The sequence below is a fragment of the Sylvia atricapilla genome, chromosome 15 (assembly GCF_009819655.1).
Source record: "Sylvia atricapilla isolate bSylAtr1 chromosome 15, bSylAtr1.pri, whole genome shotgun sequence".
Taxonomy (NCBI): domain Eukaryota; kingdom Metazoa; phylum Chordata; class Aves; order Passeriformes; family Sylviidae; genus Sylvia; species Sylvia atricapilla.
The window spans coordinates 9,499,366-9,520,470 of record NC_089154.1 but is presented as its reverse complement, the minus strand read 5'-3'; the positions used below and the strand labels follow the sequence as shown (position 1 = coordinate 9,520,470).

The 21,105-nt window shown below is 46.3% G+C and overlaps 1 protein-coding gene across 1 annotated transcript in view; it reads left to right on the top strand.

Moving 5' to 3' along the window:
* Nucleotides 1–21,105, top strand: part of DNAAF8 (dynein axonemal assembly factor 8) — an 84,803-nt gene that overhangs the window by 42,008 nt on the left and 21,690 nt on the right. The window contains exons 14-23 of the mRNA XM_066330092.1: nucleotides 1,680–1,824; nucleotides 3,912–4,143; nucleotides 5,979–6,085; nucleotides 9,069–9,223; nucleotides 10,480–10,624; nucleotides 13,828–13,956; nucleotides 15,493–15,687; nucleotides 16,904–17,230; nucleotides 18,885–18,953; nucleotides 20,430–20,483. Coding sequence (XP_066186189.1) covers nucleotides 1,680–1,824; nucleotides 3,912–4,143; nucleotides 5,979–6,085; nucleotides 9,069–9,223; nucleotides 10,480–10,624; nucleotides 13,828–13,956; nucleotides 15,493–15,687; nucleotides 16,904–17,230; nucleotides 18,885–18,953; nucleotides 20,430–20,483 — 1,558 coding nt within the window. The remainder of the gene's footprint in view (nucleotides 1–1,679; nucleotides 1,825–3,911; nucleotides 4,144–5,978; nucleotides 6,086–9,068; nucleotides 9,224–10,479; nucleotides 10,625–13,827; nucleotides 13,957–15,492; nucleotides 15,688–16,903; nucleotides 17,231–18,884; nucleotides 18,954–20,429; nucleotides 20,484–21,105) is intronic.

The following is a 21,105-nucleotide window of genomic DNA, read 5'->3' as shown; positions in this document are numbered from 1 at the left end:
GTTCCCCCCTGCCATGTGCAGGGACACCTCCCACCATCCCAAGCTGCTCCAAGCCCCATCCAGCCTGGCCTTGGACACTGTCAGGGATCCAGGGACAGCCACAGCTTCTCTGGGCACCCTGTGCCAGGGCCTCCCCACCCTCCCAGGGATCAATTCCTTCCCAATATCCCGTACGTCCCGGACCTCTGAAACTGGGAAGCCACTCCCTGTGTCCTGTCCCTCCGTCCCTTGTCCAAGTCCCTCTCCAGCTCTCCTGGAGCCCCTTTAGGCCCTGGAAGGGGCTCTGAGCTCTCCCTGGAGCCTTCTCCTCTCCAGGTCAGCACCCCCAGCTCTCCCAGCCTGGCTGCAGAGCAGAGGGGCCCCAGCCCTTGGGGCATCTCCATGGCCTCCTCTGGATTTGCTCCAGCAGGCCAACATCTCTCTTGTGTTGGTGGCCCCAGAACTGGGCCCTGCACTGCAGGAGGGACTCCCTAGTGACAAGGCACCGTCCGGGCTTCAGACAGTGGCCAGAATTGGTGATGTCTGAGACCAGGCCAGGCACAACTCAGCCAGGCTGCAATGGGGAGCAAGGCCAAGTGCCAGTCTCCTGAGGAGCACTTGCTGAGGCTTCCCTGTGCTGGATGGCTCTGTTATCACAGCTGGCCCCGAGCCCAGACAGCCCCAGGGACTCAGAGCAACTGCAGGAAAATCCTTCCTCCTGGCTGCTGTGAGTACTGGGTTAATAGCAGGAGAGCTAGAGCTAGACAAACATAAAGAAATAGAGCTTTTATTCCTAATTAAACCACTTTTACATGATTTGAGTAAATTCCTATCTTCATTTATCATGATGGTAAAGCCTCATAATGTCTTTATGGGGCAGTAGCATTTCATTTCAGGTGTCCTGCAGTGATGGATTCATTTGGCGTTTGCTGCAGCCATAAACCTTGAGCTGGGGAAATCCTTGAGCTGCTCAACATCCAGGAGAGCCACACCCAAATTTGGGGCCAGAAAATCAGCTTGTCTGATCCCCAGCTAGACAATTTATTATCCACAGAACCACACAACTCCCTGTTGTGAAGCACTTGCTTTTTAAAACAGTTCGTTTCTCTGATGGGGAATATAATAATAATTTGCTTTCCTTTTGGGTATGAACATTCAGAACATGTTGGTGTGAGTCTTCGTATGTGCCAGGATGGGCTGAAAGTGGTTAGGCTGGGAAAGAAGACTCTGAAATGTAAATTTGGGACATTATCAGTAACGTGTTTGCCTTTTGATATTTTTTTTAGTGTTGATTTTGCTGCTGTTAAAGGTATAGAGACACAACCTATTTTTATTATTATTAATCTATTATTATTGAATCATCCAGAAAGATGGGCAAATGGTACTGCACAAAGGTAACAGCAGAAGAGATGCATTGTGGGCTCTGCCCCAGAGGCCTTGCAGTTTTTTACTTATGTGATAAAAGGCGCAGTTATATCAGCAGAAGTTGATTAAATTAGAATTATCATTGATAGTTGTGATTTAGCCCAAAGCCAAGAGCCTTCTGTGTGAACTGCACATAAACAAACCAAAGCCGAGCCTCTCTGTAGCTCTGGCAGTGCAGATCCATCCTGGGAGCTACAGGTGAGCATCAGGGCTGCAGTTGTGGGGAGCTTGGGAGCATTTCCCTCATTTCCCCCTGTTTTTCTCTGGCTGTCCAGGTTGCCATGGTGCTGCTGTTTGAGGCTCTCTTCCGAAGCCCCCTGGAGACCCATCCCTGTCTGCAGCTGCTGCGGGGCTCTGGGCTGGATGTCTGCGGCCTCCGCCTGCTCTACCCCGGGCAGGACCTGCTGCTCTCCAGCTCAGGTGAGCTCTGCTGCTCCTCCACAGCTGCCATGGTGCTGAGGAAGGCACAGGTCTGTAAATGCACTGAGGTGAAGAGTGAGGAGAGCCAGATTTGCGTGAGGGTTCCTTTATCAGTTCCTGTACCGTTCCCGAAAGAAATTATAGAATAGCTTTGACTGTTTCTTTCTTTCTGTTTCTAACCCTGAATATCCATGAGCTGAATTTTTAACCCTTGATATGTTTCTGACTTTAGCTGTTGTTCCATTGCAGTGAGCTTTCCCACATTTCGGTGTCCTGAGCCCCAGGGATAGGCTCATGTGAGATAAATATAATAATTTACTCCCCCACTGATACTCCTGAAGGTTTTAGCTGCAGAAAATCCAGCCTTCCTTTTCCACAGTTCCCCCATCTCATTGCCTGTGGGACTTGAGAAATACTGATTTAGCTGTCCTATAATTGCATTGGCTGATAAACCATCACCAGAATGTCACATTATTTAGTAGAATCCCTTCTGAGGTGTGAGACCAGCAGGATAAGGTAAATAAACGTGATCTGGGGTTTTGAACTCAAATCACAAAGTCTTGAACATTAGACACCAATGTGTCAAATACTGGCATGTACCACTCAAGTCTTTATTTTCGCCCTTTTGAGAAACAGAGATGATGAAGCCTGGCTTAAAGCATTATGGAATGTTATTGGTTGCTACTGCAGCACAACTCCAGAGCAAGAGGTGTTCCCTTAGCTGCAGAATTTAGAGATTGTGGCTTGTGCTTCCTTTTAAGCCAAGGAAGTTCTTCTGGAAGGTTCAGATGTGCCACTATCACACCCAGACGATCCATTTCTCTTGGGAAAGGAACAGGCAGGCTGAGAGGGAGAGAAATGGGCTTCCTTCTCCTCTGGCAGAAGGGGAGTGAAGACCAGCTTAATCAGAGACAATTTCCCAGTCTCCTGGCTCCCTTTTTGCATTTGAAAGCAGTAGGAGCAGACTGCCTTAGGAATGGGACTGCAGTTGCAGCTGTCTGGGTGCTGTGCTCAAAACGTATTCCTGGTGAGAGCTGGAGAAATGGAGGAGGGCTCCAGAAATGAATAAGAAAACCATAAAACCAGCAGTCATTAGGAGCTGACAGGCAGCAGATCTGCTTCAATGCTCTGTACCATGCACCATTATTTAAGAACATTTCGTATGAAGAGACAATTCATTTGAGCTTAGAACTGCTGTGCAAGTTGTAAATTAGATTTTTACCCTTAGCCTCATAACTCTAAAATTATTATTTTAAATATTTACAGCTAGTTGCTCCATTATCTACCTGCTCTGGAGATTTGTGTTCTGCCTTCTGATTCTCATGCAAGAAACGATACATTTCTTCTAAGGGAAGAAAATCACACACCTTGCTGCTTTTCTGACATGGGCAGTAAGAACTAGAAAGGAGGCAAATTTGCTTTTTCTGGGGTTACTCTCTGGGCCCCAACTGTGCTGGAGAAAGGTTTGTCAGAGTCATAGGGAAGAGTTCTTGAAGGAAATAAGGGAAGTCAAGGTTCAAATCCTGGCAGAAAATTGAAAGTGGAAAATCAAATATTTGCCTGGATCTTACAGCATTGTACAATATCTGTATTTAATGCAGTAGGAAATAATGTAAAAAAGGAGTCCCCAGATTTCCAGTTTGTGATCCTCTTCAAAAACATCCTTTTCTTCAGGCCCCTGTTCTTCAATCTCTCAGCCTTGCTTATAGTCATGAACAGGAGGAACTTGAAATGCTGGCTTAGAGTCACAGTTTGGGCTGAAAAGACCCTAAAGACCACCAAGTTCCAACCCCTGCCACAGGCAGGGACGCTTCCAGTGCATCACCTGCTCTGTAATAACTTTTCACAGCAAACATGAGGCAAACAATTCCTCTTTCTTCAACAGATTGCTTTGAATAACCTCAGGTTTGCTATTGGGTAAAAGAAGTGTGCAGATGCTGCCAACATCATTCCCCCAGGGCAGGTGACCAGGTGGTTCCTCTGTTGAAGTTTGGCTCTGACAGATCTGAAAAGAGCCCTTGGGTGGAGTGAATGACTTTGGGGTGGGTTGTTCCATGTTTAACTCACACGTGTGTTTGTCTCCACAGAAAAGCTGCCCTCCTCCTACACTTCAGAGCCTGGCAAGGTGCCCCCAGTGCTGGCATTAGCTGTGAGGGGGCCCAAAGCCCGTGGCATCCTGCAGGACATCACCCGAGGCTCTCCCAGGGCCCGGAGCCAAGTGGAGCCGGTTGTGTCCCTGCCCCTGCCCAGCCGGGTGCACAGGGAGCTGTGCCTCTGGTTTGGAGGGAGAGCTGCTGGAGTCCTGTCCCCAGTGTCCAGGTGATGGCCCCGGATGGTTTGGAGCTGTTGTTGCAGAGGCAGTGAGCCCTGGAGGCAGGCACTCACTCAGAGATCTGTGTCAGCCTTCCAAAGGTCCTGCAGTGCAGGAATGCAGGGAGAAAAATCCCTCTACTTTTGTATTCCCAAGCCAGTTAGGTAGTCTGCAGAAATCCTCTTCTGCAGCAGATCATGGGATATCCTGAGTGGGAAGGGTCCCACAGGGATCAGCCAGTCACACCCTTGGCCCTGCACAGACCCCCCCAACAATCCCACCCTGTGCCTGAGCATTGTCCATGTGCTCCTGGAGCTCTGGCAGCCTCGGGGCTGGGACCATTCCCTGGGGAGCCTGGGCAGTGCCCAGCACCCTCTGGGGATGAACCTTTCCCTGATATCTGACCTAAACCTCCCCTGGCACCGCTCCTGCTCCTGTTCTCTCAGTTCCTAGATGTGTCAGGTGTGGCACAGTTGCAGTTGCTTCCCATTCCCTGGTCCCTGGTATCCAGGCCTGGAATTCATACTCTTGCTGCAAGATTTGGAAACCTGGTATTGGAGAAGAGCTGCAAGGCTGTGTGCCAGTGACTGACCCTCTCCTAGGAAACCTCTGGCTTTGCCCTGTACATCAACTGATAAAGGGATTCATTAGGAAAAGGTTCTTTGGAAGATGATGAGAGAAGTGTTTGAAAATGAAAGGTGGCTTATAAACCTTGAACTGCCTGAGAAACTCTGCTGCAGAAAGCTCAGACCTGCTGGCTGTGGAGAGGTTTTTTAAGGATCCTGCCTGATCCTGGGGGCAGGGTGGCACAGTCAGAGGCAGCAGGCTGGAGGTGAGATCCTCTGCACTGCTGTCAGTGCTTTCTGTGAGTGGCAAAGCTCAGCCATGTGGAATTAACCTGTGGATTGCTGTGGAAGATTGTGTGTCAGAGTTCAGCTCTGCTCAGCCATGACTAGCAGCTCTCATCAGTTTTATGTTTAAGATGTGAAAAAAAATCAATTTGGCCAAGTTTCATTCTTTTTATTTGTTTATTTTCCTCAGGGATGCCTTTTTGCTATTACAAAGATGATGAATTCTGCTCCTCTGGTGTAACTCAGTCCGGAGCAGTGCTACATCCTAAATAATGCACTTTTCTTTCTCCTAATGCTGGTAATTTGGTCTGTTGGGAGACAGGAATACAAACTGCAGCTCAGATTGCCCTTTTCAGATTAGACTTGCAAATGCTGTGGGCTCCTGGGAGTGAGCAAGCAGGATGTGTTCCAGCCAGCTCCGTGGTGGTGGCAAGGGATGAGGCAGGTTTGCCTGAGCTCACAGTCCCAGCCACAACTGTTCCCAGACAGTCCCTGGCTTTCAACCACACCTTCTGTTCCCCCTGCCCTGATTTGGTCCTTTTGGATGTGCAGGAATGTTGTGGAAGTTTCACTGGCATGAACAGCCCTGCCAGACTGGATCGTGCTTGTTGCCTAACACAAACCCTTCAAACTGGTTAAACTCAGCCTAAAGAACCCAAAGTGAATAGCAACTAGGATGTGTCTGTGGGTGGGAAAAGCTCTGCTAGTGCAGCCTGACATATTTCTTGATTCCCAGATTTCTTTGCCAAGCTGGCTACTTTGCATTAGTTACTTTTAATTGAACACTGAAAGCCTCAGGGGGAGTAATATGAAAAGATGTTCAGTCAGAGAGACCTTGATGCAGCTCATGTCACGGACAAGGGATTGAAATGGCTTTTCCGGTAAAGCAGTTTTACCAGAGAAGCTTCTGTGGCCTTGGATTTGTCACAGAAAGTAGGTTTGAATCAGAACCTTTTAAAATTTTTCATTTAATATTTATCGTTTTTCTGCAGCTCTCAGAGTCCTTCAGCAGCTGGGGCAGGAGGAGATGAAGAAAAGCTTGACCTCCAGGGTTTGATGATGCCTCGACCTCCAGCCATGCTTGTCTCAACTACCAAAGGTCAGCGTTAGGAAATGAAATTTGAGGGTTTTATGGTTCTCCTTCACTGATAACATCCCTTTACCCCAGCCCAGCTAAGGCAATTTTGCCTCTCTGGATTGCTCAGGGCCGTGACCTGGCCAGTTCTGGAGCCAGGAATGAATTTCTAGTGGGACACTGTTACCTGAAATGAAGCAGCAGAGAAGTGCCAACACTTTTCATCCTCCTCATGGGAGCAGCTGCTGGAGTCCTGGGGGCTGCTAATATGTCACTGAGGGGGGGAAAAGAAATTAAAAACCAGTTTGCAGGAAATCTCTGCACAGAGGGGCCTGTTCTTCAAAGAAACAGTCACATGGAGACCTAACAAGAATCCTTAAACTGCTTGTTTATTGATCGTCGATCATCTGCCTCTCCTGCTGAAGACTGAGTATTATAATCAAGGGAATTAAACTGTTTGGGCTTTGTTTAAGGCAGGACTGACCACAGTCAGAAGGGGGAGCATATTATAGGACTAATATGCATAGGTTATCACCTGCTTCCACTCACATCCCCATTTTCCCTTTGCAGGAGCAGCATTCAGCACCTGAATTTGTACCTAACCAGCAGCAAACTGTGTCCAAGGGACACCTGCCAAGGCCCTGCCTGGCTAAAAGGTGTTGGGGTCCTGCTGTAAATGCCAACATCCCCTGGAGTGGGCCTGGCACAGCACACCTGGGGTGCAGGAGGGATTTGGACAAAGCTCCTGGAGCTCTTGGCTGGTTTCTGCTGCCCCAGCTGAAGGTGGTTTCACAGGAATGAAGCCTGAGGGGAGCAGAAGTTCAGCAGCTGTCAGGGAGGAGATGGCAGAAGGAAAGCAGGATTGGAGTGACAGAGAAAGGAGGCATGGGGAATTACATTGCCAAAGGAAAGAATCCATGAGAAAAGGATGCAAGCATAAGGCAAAAAGATGAAAAAGGAGTGGAGGGGAAGGAAAATAGAGAAGGGAGAAAGGAAAAAACAATTTTGAGGCGGTTTTTAATCTTTTGGCTTGTGTTAACTCAGGTAGTTTGGCAGCCAGCCCTTGGCTCTGTTATTTGGGATTGGGATTGATGGCAGCTGGTGGCTACTGATGGAATGAGTCACATTTGCTGCCTCCCCTTCCTTTTATGGCCGTTAATGATTCACATTTGCTGTGGGCTGCTGAGTTCCACCACACCACGTTCCATCTGCACTGAGCCTCAGAAGTCACTGTCAAGCTTTGCTCCTCAGATAGCTTTGCTCTGGCAAGAGGAGCTGAAACTCTGCTCTGGGAGCAGACACCCTTGGGGTTTTCAGGAAAAAAAACATTCACTGACTCCTTCCCTCTGGTCTCCAGCAGCTCCTCTTGGAGACAGGAATATTTACCCATGCAGAGCAGAGGTACTGCAGCTGGGTAGACCTGCCCCTTCTTAGTGATCAGAGTTTTAGTGACCCAAGGAGATATTCTTGTCAATTTGGGATATTTATGTGCAAAAAAATGTTTTCTAAAGTGTTATCAACTGGAGAGGAGCCAAAATCTTCCCACCAACAATCTTGGATTTTGATAGTTCCCATATCATAAATATGGCTAAAAGCCAGTGTTGAAGATACAAAGCCAAACAGATTTTAAGCAAAGAAAACCACCCTGCCTGTCCCATCCTCAGTGATAAATGCAAGGTTTCCCTTGCTTTAGTGTTGTTGCTTTGAATTACCAGGCTGAGCCTAGGCAGGACAGATATCCATATCACAAAGTCTAGAATAAATAGAAATATTCAGTGTCCTACCCTCAGAATCAATTGGGGCACAAGGAAAAATCCTCCAGTGTCATTAAATTGGTTGGTTAGAGCTATGAGAAATTACTGAGGCAGTGCAGAGGAAGCCCATGTAGAAGTGGTACTGATGATTTGTCTTCAGAGCTCACCCTTGGCAGCTTACAGAGCTCTGAATATACATTGTGAGGGATAAAAAAGCTGTGTGTTAGGATTGAGAAAGTGTAATAATGGAGGTCATGGTGAAAACAGAGAGCTCAGGCAGATCAGAGGCTTCAGGGAATGGTCTGAGCTTGTCTCACAGTGCTTAAGATGTGGGGGCTGCTCAGGAGGCTTTGGAGCCTCTTTCTCCTGAGCTTGCTCAAGGTTGGCAGTGAGGCTGGGATTCAATCTGGAAAACAGGAGTCTAAAACCCCAAGGTTCTAACCCCAAGGTTCTAACCCCAAAGTAAATCCCAGTTGTATCTACAATCTTATGTACTGGCATAAGGGATTCAAGGAGAGAGCTGAACTCGAGCAGCCAGACCTGCTGGAAGAGGATCAGGTAGCGCAAAGGCAGGCCACGGGTAATGGTACCATTACTATGATGTCCAAGGAACCTGTGAGAGTCCCAAAGGGTAGCAGAAGGTACCAAACCAAAGGTCAGATCACAGGTGGTCCAGAGCTTCAGGAGCTTGTGCCACAGTACAGGTGTGGGATGAAGGTTAAAGTCAGGAGCAAAGGAGGGACAACAGGAAGCAAGGAGGGAGTGCTGAGCAGAATTGCTGAGACCAGTAACAGCAGAGAGGAATGGCCAGACCTGCTTCATGCTCTTTGGAATGGACAAATCAATCAAGAACAAGTTCTTGTTGCCCTGGCTGGTCACTCAGAGAGGGGTCAGGCCTCCAAGAACCCAGTCCTGCCCTGGGGGCTGCGTAGGGATAGCTCCCATAGACTGGCCAGCACCAACACACTGTGTGTGAGCAGCTCCCACACCTGGGGACACAGACTGCCTCATCTCATCTGATGATTCATAAAGATAGTACTGATGATGCCATAAGCTTTCCCACTCTGGGCTGGCCTTGGATTGCAGTCATGATGAGCTGGATGCAGCAAACAAACCGTAAAACACAGGGTCACTGCTCAGGATGCAGCTGTTTGCTTCAAGGTGGAGGCAGCTGCTGTGAGAGCTGCCTTGCATTGATACCACAGCTTCTGTGACAATAATATGCCGTTCTTCTTGCCCTTTCTTTGATCTAGGGGACATCATTCTGCTGGTGTCACCCGTGATACCTCCTCGTGCCTATGGGGCTGTGCTTTCGACCTGTGCCCACCGGGGCTTTGTGCTGCAAGGACTACGGCAGCTGCAGCTCTCAGCACAGCAAGGCTTTGTGCTGGGCATGACAGCAGGGCAGGTACTGTGCCCTTTGTGCCCTGGGTTACACTTACTCTGCAGCTAATCGTGCCAGCACTCCTCCAGTGAGTGCTTGAGGACATCCATTCTCTCTTTTCCAGCTCTCCGTGTTCCTGTGAGTGGTGCTCTGGCTTCTTTCAGGGCTGGCTTTTGCTCTAGTAGGAAAATCCCACAAAGCCTTGGCCTCTCATGGGGAATAGGAGTGTAAATTCACCATCCTGCTCCTACTAAAACAGATGTGAATTTTGCCACTGATGTCAGAATAAGCAAGAGCTGGCAATAGCCCCATGAACCAAAATACTGATCTGCAAAGGTGGTTCAGGAGAAGGGCCTTCGCTAACAAACTGATATTTCATTATGTACTTCCCAGTCCCTCTGGGCCCTTCAGCATGAAGTCCCCTACTTCAGTGCATTCCAGATGGGGTTTCAAAAAGAGCTTTCAAAAATGATTTTTTTTCTTTGAAGCTCTGACTAACACAGTGATAGGTTTGAGGTAAAGTGCACTTGGCATTTTGACAAGTCAGTCTAAAGAAACAGCAATAATCACAAATGAAGGTTGCAGTCAAACTTAACATATGCAAGGAGTCCAGTGCTGCACTTCTTACATTATAAATCCCACAGGAATCATATGGCACTTTCTCTCACAGAGAAGTGGACCCCACACTTCATCATGTTGAGGGTTCTTTGCTATGTCAGTCAGGAAAGGCTTAATTCTGAAAATCAAACTCTACAGATTCCCCTCTTTTCTGCTTGCTCTGTGATCAAGCCTAAGGAATAACAATGTCCCTGCCCATAATATTTTGTAGAATGAATGTAACCTATTTATAGAATACTACAGCCCAAATAGCCAGATATTTGGAGCATGCTGCTCAGTGACCATTAAGGAGTTAACAGCAGAAACCCTTGCTCCTATGTGCTGTTTGGAGCTAAAATTTCTGACAATCAACCCTTCATTTGGGACACCAGATAATCTTTGAGTGACTTAGGATGGTACCACCTATCAGTTACAATTACTGTGCTTCTAGCCCAACCTAGCCCAGCTGCAGGGCAGAATGATTTTGTGTTAAGCCTCTTCCCTGAGTTCAAATTAAGTTTCTCTGTCTCAGGGAAAGATGACGCAGAACACCTAGATATTGGAGTTCCTGTGGCTCAGTGATGAGCTGTATCTTGTTATGCCATTGTAATTTATCTATTTGCTTGAGCCCTATAGTAATTACATCTGGATTTAGCAGTCTAATCTGCCCCTCTTTATTTCAGATTGCTGTCTTTTGCCCTGGCAAGAGCTCAAGCTCACCTGCTGGTCCTGCAGGAGGAGAAGTCCCTGCTGGACCCCGCAGACACTGCCTGGTGCTGCTGCTGAGGAAGGAGAATGCCAGGCATCACATCCCTGCCTTGGTGACAGGTAATGCTTGCCCTGCCCTGCAGCCTGGGAGGGAGGGTTTGTGTTTCAGTGTGTGAGAGTTCCACATTAGCAGTCCAACCACAGCTGCACAGTGCAGGGGATATTTATTGGGAGTATCAAGGTCTGCTCATGTTGCTGTAGGAATCTTCAGACCAACGTGTGAATCAGTCACTACTACACATCCAACAGAACTGCCTGACCTTTACCAATTGTTTGGTCTTTAGATCTGGAGTCCTCTTGAACTTAGAATCACTAAGTACTTCCTCATAGAAAGGGCCCCAAAAGGTCTCTCATCCAACACCCTGCTCAGCAGAGCATCAGCAATGAATTTCCTCAGGATGCTTAGGGCTTTATTTTTTGTCAGGTCTTGAAAATCTACAAGGACAGAGATTCTCCTGCCTCCCTGGGCCTTTGTTCCATCATTCTGGGAAATGTTTTTCCTTCATGTGAAATTGTAACCTTCTGTTTGGATTTGTGAGCCTTGTCCCTGGACACTTCAAAGCTGGGCCTGACTTTGGCATCTCACACCCAACACATGGAGGTGTTGTTGGAGCTGTCCTGTTCAGGGTCAGAAGCTGGATTTCAAGGATCCTTGTGGGTTCCTCCCAGCTCAGGACTTGCTGGGATTTTATGGCCTCAATCACCTCCTCTCAGAAACTCTTTTTGCCTGGAGAGGGTAGGGTAGCCAAAACACAGCTGTGCCCCTGAGCCTGAGGACAGCCTCTGATCCTATCCACCTCAGCTGAGTCTTCCATCCTTGTGACTTCCAAACATCCCAATGGGAACTCATTTTGTACATAGGGACTGCCAAAACCCAGCCAAGTTGCTTTCTTAAATCTTCTAACTTGAATTTCAGTTTTCTTAAGGATCAGTTGACATTGACCTCAAGTGGGGAAGATCAGAGGCAACAGCAGTGGTCAGGAGGGAGCAGATATCCTGCCCTGCTTGGCTCTTCCCAAGAAGGGGTCACTGTGGGTGACCCTTCCATTAACACCATCCCACACAGCCCATGATGGAGACATTCATCCACAGCCTGATTGCTTCCTTTATTTTATCCACAATAGGAGAGAACATTTAGAGGTTTGAGGAGGGGTGGAACAATGACAATTCAAATAGTCCTGGGCTTTTTCTCCTGAGACTATCACAGAATGTTCTGCAAACATGTGCAGACACAGAGGATTAATCATGGCACAGTAATTACAGCCCCATGTCACCTGCTGCCTCTGCACCCAGGGAAACTTGCTCATTAAAAAGTGCAGTTTCTGCTGCTTCCCTCAGTGCCACAGATGATGCTTTGTGTTCATGTTTTGCACGGGGAAATATCCACTAGAAATATATAGGTGGGGCTGGAACAAAGGGTTGTCTGGAAAGGTAAAATATTTTTCCTCATGCTAGAGAACTCAGGGTTTTTCCTCTTGTTTGTGACAGATTTTATAAATGCCTCTTTCCCTGTGTTCTGTGCTATTTTCATCAGTCCTGTGCTGCAGAAATACACCTTAGTCCATATTCCAGAGCCCTGGAGAGGGGAAGTTGATGTTCTTTCCACACAAGCTTTGGTTTGGCCTCTGGGAAGTGCAGGATGGCACCAAGATTGGAGTAGGGTGAGATGTTTGGAGGTGTTTACCTCACTAAGAAGTTTTGCATCTGTAATCAATATGAAAAGCAGTTGCACCTTCAAGGTCTGAATGTTGTTCAATTTTCAAAACAAGTTAAAATTTGACAATTACTCCTGAAACAGAGCAGATAAATAGATGGGTAAAGATCTCTGTCCTGAGGTTCAAACACCACACATTTTTGTCCAAGCTCTACTTTCTGCCATGGCCTGAGTTTGAATAAACAATAGGCAATACTGCTGGGACAGTGATGGCCCAATTTTGGTGCCTCACGCCTTTTGAATTTTGAGAAGCAGGTGATTGTCAGTGGTACATTTGACATCCAAGCTTTGCCATCAGCCTCTAGCACCAATAATCCATTTCCCATGCTCCACTGCAGTGAATTTTTGACAGGCTTGTTCGGTAGGAAGCAATCAAATGTGTACAAAGTAATTTAAAAAATAACAAGCCTTTAAAACTGTGGCCTGAAACATTATTACAGAAGGCTGAACTAATTGTTGTGGAAATGTACTGTATGCAACACCTTAATGCACTGCCTGTGCACAGCCCAGCTCTTTGGAGGGAGAATGGGAGCCGAGAGATTGTGGCTTTAAGCACTTAGTGTCTGCAAAAGTGCTGTGGAATGGAATATTTTCCAGGCTGGAAATCACAGGAGCAGAACATGATGTCTCTGTTCAGGTCTGTCACCCCAGCAATACCTCCCTGCCCACGAGGGCCCTGTGGGATGCAGGACTTTGGCCTCATGCCTGGAAGTGAGACACCTTGAGGGCCTCCACGTGAGGACTGGGCTCAGATTTGGGACTCTTCCTAGTGGACACCACCTCGTTGAAGATATTTATTCTAATCCAGGAGCTCTGTGGCAGCATCTGTGCACTTGTTCCAGTTTCAGTTCCCAGCAGGAGATAGAAGAGGATAGAAACAACTGGGTGCTTGTTGCTGTGACTTTGTGTTTGAGGGATGAGACACGTTCTTGTTCAAGTAGTGAAAAAGGGTCTTGGTTTATTTACACATTTTATTTATATAGAGTTTTCCAAACATATTGTGCCTACTTTTAATTGGTTAGTAACAAGCTGTTACCTGTAAGGGTTGGAGAGTTCACCAGAGGTGTTTACATGCTGGCAAGCATCTGGTTTTAGACATTGTTTGCATTTTTTCTCTTTGACGGTTTGGAATAGTTTACACAGGTGCAAGTTAACTGTCCCAGCCTTAGGACTTCTCTCATGCGAACAGGCTGTTTTCCACCCTTACAGGATTCCATTCTAGGGAAAGATTGACAAATTTCTCAGGAGTACAGTTGGATCAAGTTAGAATTCAGTCTGTGAGGCTTTTACAGGCCTGCTGTTTAGCCACCACAGGTGCTGCTGGAAAAGCCAGAGAAAGCTGTGAGCCAGCCTCAGTTTTCAACAGCTCCTTGCCCCTTTTTAAGTGGTCCATGTGATTCTGGGCAGAGGAGATAGTTCCATTGCATTTAGTGTCTCGGGTCTGTGAGGGAGCTATGACCAGTGACTCAAACATTTGCTAGCAGAGTGTTTTGATGTCAGGCTGAACAAAACTCTGCATTCCTCACATTTCCTGCTGTTCTGAGCACAGGGCTGATGGATGAGCTGGCAGAGCCAGGCCTTGGCAGTGGGCACAGCATCCTCTCTGCAGCTGCTGGAGAGGACCCGTCCCTCTGCTTCCACGGGGCTCCCTACGCCGAGGACCTGCTGCAGAGCCTGGGTAGGTCAGGGCTGGGGAACTGCTCTGGCCTGGCTTGCACAGGATCAGACAGCCAGGGATTCTTTGGGTTGGGAGAGACCTCAAAGTTCATCTCATTCCACCCCTGCCATGAGCAGGGACACCTGCCACTATCCCAGGTTGCTCCAAGTCCCATCCAGCCTGCCTTGGACACTTACAGAGATGGAGCAGCCACATTAATGAGGGTTTTTCCTGAATAAAACCATCAGGAATATGCTTTTTGTCTGTAGTATCTCATTTAGTGTTCTGCTGCCAGTCAATCACATTAACTCTCATGGAAGAATCCATGGAAATCAAAATGAAAATACCTTTTTAAAGTAGATTAAAAGATACATGCAAAAAGAAATTATAGAAATGTGACACAGTAACAGCCAATTAAGCCTTAATTAAGATAGCTAAAAGATTAATAGCCAATCAATACCTATTTACTGCCATAGTTTGAAGAGAAGTCAAAATATTAAAATGAGATAAATTAGCGGTTGTGTGTAAGACTGGAATATGCTGAAGTGATAAATGCTGGCAGCTATAGTTATGTAGGTGCAGAAAAGGCATTTTCCAATTCTACTTTACTCAGATGTTCGAAATTTCAGTTTGTACAGTTGTATTCACTTTGGTAACTTGTTCATTCAAAGCTGGGAGACTGATAGGATTTCAAACAGCAAGGAAATAGGTTTTCTGTTCTTAATCTATGACTCACATGGGTGAGTCTTAAACCTTCTAGTTCTGTACACTTAGAGTAAAAAAATCCAATGTTTATTTTTACTAACTACAGGTTGAGGGTTTTTATGTGTTCAGCAAGTTAAGTTAGTTTAATTTATTGTAATTGTTTGAAAATTTGGATGCCAGGACTTCGAGTTAAGATATATTGCTCTCCAAAACCAAACTGACACAAATCCTAAGGCAAAATGAAAATTAAATGCATGTAATTCACCATTCTCTAGCATTATTAAATGTTATGATGTAGGAATAAGTAAGTAAATAAATGTTTATTAATACAGTTGCTTAAATAATCATGTAGTGAATCAGTATGGAACAAACGGGGATTTCAGATGGGCCAGGGATTCTCCAGGCTGTGCTGTTGCCAACAGGACTGTGGATATAACTGAAGTGTTACAGCAGTCCCCAAATTAGCTCCCAATTGTGTGCCCTGCAATGTCCTAGAAAGCAAAATGAGGTATTGATTTAATGTGAAGTCAGTCATTAGTTATCAACCCAAAACTGGTGCCTTAAATCATTTTGGTACAGATCTATCAACTCTGCCTAATGGTGTGAATAAGGATATCAAAATTACAAGGGAATGTATTTGCTTTACACGCAAGATGTAATTCCAGGGAAGGACTGGGACTAATTAGAGGGAGTTTGCTGTGTTAATATTCCTCATTCAGGAGGCTTTTCCTGAGCTGCAGTGTGAGGAGACAGTGAAATGTTGATTGGGATTTAAGTAATTCCTTCACAGTAAAGAGATTGAGATCTGTTTTCATGGGGTAACAGTTTTGTTTTTGTGCTCTCCCTGGGCAGGAGGAAACCTCAGTGCAGTGCCAGAGCCTTGTCACATCCCTCTGGATTTTCTGTGCCACCGAGCTTACGCTGCTGAGCCCGGGATGGAGCAAGTGGTGATGCTGACAGTGGTGGGGATGCAGGCTCTGAAGAGTGCTGGGGAGCTCCTCCAGCACATCCTGCTGCCTGGCCTCAGGGATCCATCTCAGAGTGCAGGTGAACCTGGTTCTGGGGCAGGGCTGGAGACCTTGGGGAGGAAAGTTTATCCTGGGTAGCTCTGTTTAGAATAACAGGAACATCAAGGAAAATGTGGTGAAGGGGCCTCAGGAAGAAAAGGTTTCTTTGTTACACCTTAAAAGAGCTGAAGGATTTATCTTGGTTTGTTTTGGGCAATCACAAACAGCTCAGGTGGGCATAATTTGCTTCAGAGAGCATCAAATGAGTTCTGAGCAGTGCTTGGGCTTGCAGAGCTTTTATGTAACACAAAGCATTGTGTCTCTCCCTGAGCACTGGGGCTAAGGCTGGGCTGGAACCCGGACAGGAATTTGGGAGTCACAGGCTCTGGTTTGTCCAGTGACAGGCTTGGTGAGCAGAGCTAAGGCACTTCACAGCCTCACGCTCTGGTTCCCCTGCGGGAGGAGCAGCGGTGCCATCCCCATGCTGGGTGCTCACAAATGCATGAAAAGGGCTGTCAAGGATTGGGAGTTTATGTAATTTCATGTGCAGGTTGCACTGAAGTGTGATAACACAGGAGGTGTAGGCACAAAGGGCACAAGCCTGTCCATCTTACACTCTGTTGGATCTGCCTCTCCCAAAACTATGTTGAAATACTACTTGAAATTCTATGACGTTCTGTATCTGAGATCTGAGCCAACAGAAACTTCCAGTGCTCATGGATTGAGCTCTAAATACCTTCCTACACAGTCAGAAGACAACTTTACAAACCCAACAACATCGAAACTACTTTAGAGACAAGTCAGCATTCTGCTGTAGTTTGTTACTATGATGAGCATTGCTTAAAGTGTTATGAGAGGTGCTAAAGGATCCATAATTATGGATTAAGCTGTGCCAAGCCACATTGTTATCAGTGTACTCTCAGTGATTCCCTTTCAACTCTCCTCCATTAGCTGTGCTCTCTAATCAAATCATGGCACTTGCTCCCTGTGGCTCCCTGTTGATTTCCCAGATAGCCCTTTTTTTGTTCTTCACTGTAATGGCATTTCTTAGAATTTGCATCTTATGGGTTTTCCCAGTATATTCCTATATTTTCACTACAGTCCGTTCTGGATGAAACAGAAGTCAAAACAGCATTGGAACTTGTGCAGGGAGAAAAAAAATCAATGTGAAATAAAATGTTTGTCCAAAAGAAAACACAGCCTCTACGAAACACAAGCTGCTGTCTGGTGCTAAAAACATTTTTCTTGACTTGCAGCAGAGCCTGATTCAGGATTTGAACTCCTAGGCCTGAAGTGGCTGCCCCATCTGACTCGGAGTCAGGCCAGGGAAATCACCCCTTTTGAGGCTGGAGACTCTGGGTGGCAGAGGAGCCTGGACACGCTGATGTCCAGCCCTGTCCTGCTGTGTGCCCTCCGCGGCATCGACGCCTTCCCAGCCCTGGGAGCTGCCCTGGAGGGATGGGCACAGGGCAGGGACAGGTTCAGCACAGGGGACAGCCTCCCACAGGCACTAATGGCCTTGACCCCAGAGGTGACCTTCAGACAAGCCGTCCTCTTCTTCACTGAGGCGGATTTGGTGACTGGTAAGGCACGTTTTCACTGCTTGTATTATCCTCAGCTCTGGGGTGTGCGGGAATTGGTTGAACTTGGACAAAGGAATCCAGTGCTGGGGGGCTTTGTCAGGCACAGAAAAAGGTAATAATGTGGAGGTAAATTCTATGCTTGGCTGAATTAAGATGAGGCAATGAAACCAGCAGGAGCCAGCTGAGGTCATCTGCAAGGTGGCCTATTTAATTAATGTGGCTGTGCTTGGCCTGGTGCCCTTTCTGATGATCTTGAGGTACTCCATAAGTACTAATTAGATATCAGAGCAATTGGCAGGATCGCTAAATAATACCATGCATTTTCAACCCTCTCTATAAGAGAAACTGAAGAACAAAGCCCAAGAGCTCTCCTAGCTACATGTGGGTCCCTAATTGTGGTGCCAGACTTTCAGCTTGCTGCCTCAGCCTTGCCCTGTGCTCAGGGAGATGAAGGTGTGACCAATCTGTAAGAGCTGAAGAAAACAGATTTCTTGAGAATTTCTTTTTATCCTGGAGGAGAATGAAGAGAGGAATGGAGACCTTTGCTGTCAAAAGCTTCTCAGAGTTCAGTGATGTGTGCCAGCATCGATCTTTCAGCACAGTAAATTTGATAGTTTCCTCCTGTAGCAGGAAATGTATAGCCATGCCTCTTAAAACTAAATCACTGTGCAGACTGTGGGGTTATTGATAGTGGATGGTTTAGAGTAGCAGACTACAAGCTCCCACTGTTTTCTTTTGATGTGAAATATTCAGAGAAGAATTGGGGCTGCCTGACTTCTCACACCCAGCAAGAAACAGTTCTGAGCCCTGACAGTTTCTGGCAGAGAGTTGGAACAAGATGGTCCCTTCCAACCCAAGCCATTGTGAGATTTTATGATTACTCAGAAGCAGAGAGAAATCAAAGATTGTGGTAACACCATGTATCAGCTGAGGGGGAGTGATGCAGTCCCATAAGTGCATTCGTGCTTTGAATTTACAGCCCTTCCTTTATCTTTCCTTGGGGAAGAAAAGTCCTTTGTCATCAACACAAACTTAGACACTTGTGTCAAACCCACTGTGCCTGTGTAGTGTGCAGTAACAAATTGGCTTTGCTGAATACCAGGAAGAAAGATTTGTCTGGGAAAAGATCCTGGGCTTAGGCTCCCAGCAAGTTTGATCTCTCAGTGAACTATGGGGGTGTTCTCTGTGAGACTGGTGAGCAGGAAGAGGAGCCTTCAGAAGAGAAGGTATCAGACATGCCAAAGTGGTGTCTAAAACTGTAAAGAGTTCATGCACTGCAGCCCTTAATTAAAGTTATCTTGAGATGGGAAGGCAGGATAAGAGGAAAGCAGAGCTCAGTTTATTGAGGGAGGTTGTAATGGCAGTGCCAGCCTTTTGCACCAAAGCCACTGTGAAGGACAAAGGAGTACAGCTGAGGCACAGCTTCAGCATCCTGCACTATCTCTTATAAGGTACTTCCATTTTTTCCTTGTGTTTTTATTGTTGTGGGAGGAATGGAGAGGCCTCTGTGCTCAAGAACATATCTTCAATATTTTGTAGTAGGTTGAACATCTGCCCTGCTAAATGGCATCACCTTTGTCACTCTCCAGCCCCAGACAGTGAAGGTTTCCAATCTGTGAATCCATAAAAATACTCCTGCCTTTTCCAGATGCAGAACACAGCCGTGCTGTGAAATACCTGCCACCACCTGGCAGGAGCTCCAGGACTGAAGGGAAGACCACAGGTAAGCACCAGTTGCCTCTTGAAAAAAAAACCCGAGTTATTTTAGAGTTTTGAAAGATTGAAGAAAGCTGTGTGTCCTCTGTCAGAGCCATTGCAATGGGATTAGTTAACCTTTGGTTAGACATCCTCATCCCAGACAAGTGGGAAGAAAGGCCAGCTGAGTCCTGCTGCTGCTGGGGGAAGGTGTGAGTATTGTCACATCAGTTCTTCTCCACAGTCTTAAGAATGACCTGCTGAGGGATGGTGTGGAAAGTCAGCTGGAAAAGTAATTAATGCCAGCTCTTTAGTAGCCTTTTTCAGGTGTAGATCCCAGAAATGACAATTTTCATGATGTTTTAGAGAGGTGAAATCAGAGCAGAAGGTGCATTTCCTGTGCCTCAGATGGGATGTCTCTGTCATTTACATCCCAGTGCTGCCCAGGTCACCATGGGATTCACAGATCCTGAAAGTCCTTTCAGATAACCCCTGCACTAAGAAACAAAGCTGCTGCTGGGAGGATGAGCCAAAATGTCATGAGACAAGGCAAGGACCTTAGGGCTGGTTCCACCTGCTATTTGTGCTCTTAACATTGCAGCAGTCATGTGGAAAGAGAAGGAAGACTCATTAGAAAAAAACCCTCACTTTGGCTAAATACCCTCCAGGTACATAACCCTGGAAAATATATAGACATGGATTTTGGACAGTAATTAAAAAAAAAAAAAAAAAAAAAAAAAAAAGTAATTCTGTTTTGACAAACAGATTATAGTTTTTTCTTATCTACCTTGCACATCACAGTGGCTAAACTTGCCAGTCACTGGAAAAGGAAGTCTCTTATCAATCTGATGCAGAATTCCCCTCATTGTGCCCTAGATCTGGATAACTCCTCACTTCTCATGTGCCTGAAGTATCTTGATTTTCCTCATCTCCAGGTCACTGCAGGTTTTACATTAGACTGAAGGGAACATTTTTCTATTGGCTTTTGTCCTAAGATATGATTCCCCAGGCTCTTTTCATCCTGCTCTGCTCTGAAGAACCACTGGAGCAGCCACTCCTGGCTGGTTGGGGAATGACAGGGAAGTTTTATCAGCAGCACTCAGGATCCACAGCACTTCTTTGTTTCTGAGAGAACATGAAACAAAACACCTGAGCTCTGGGAACACCAGAAACAGGGGAGCATCTGACTTGACTGTGGACTCTTAGGAGCACAGATAGGTTTAAAACCGCTGTTAACCACTCCCTGAAATCCCAGGAAAGGTAACCAACATGATTTAGGACTCGTAGTCCTGATCAGCTCCTGGGATTACCAGAGAAGGAGGAAGTGTGACCCCTCCCAGGGTGTCCCAGGACATCTGAAATCAGTCCATCCACGTCCCAGCGTAACACCCTAAAATATCAGTGTGTCACTGTCATGTTGGCTGCTTTATGTAGAGATGAGAGCACAATTCTCAGATTGTATCAGAACACACAAAACTCACTCAAATCTGCTTCTCTCCTTTAGTGGCTGAGAGCTGGAGGTGCCGAGCAGAATCCCTGTTCTCCTACATGCAAGCAGGTGAGAGAAGAGCAAATGGAAAAATGGGGTTTGACAAGGACTTGGTGGAACTAAATCATCTGGATGTACCAGCCCAAAATAAGTAAGGGGATTATACCAACATTTTCCTTAGGCTGGAATCCAGGCAGTGATGCTAGGAAATGTAGTATCTGCTTGTCTTGATTTCCCATTTATTTGAAGTCACAAATCTGAACTATTATCTATAAATAGCATATCTAAGCATAAATAGCATAACTAAACTCTATTTTCACAGTTAGGCTATGAAATCAAAACCTATGTAGTGATTTTTTGGGGAGGCAAAAAGGAAAGGATTCTGAAGAATGGATCTAAAAATATTACAAAGTAGAGAAATATAATAGAGACCAGGAAAGGCTCTGAGGAGCCAGAACTGGAAATCAGGCAGGTTTGAGCATTGTCAAACAGGTACCTCTGGTAATTCATGCTCAGCAGAGATTGTTCCATTGGCTATTAGTGGTATTTTCTCTAATTCTTGTTACTTATAATCCCTGAGGAGAGAAAGCCAGCTCTGACTGACAAGGTGTCTTTGACCAAACAAAGCTGGCAATCCTCCTGAAGTGTCTGAAGTCCCTAAATATGCAGCAGGTAGTGACTCACACAGCAG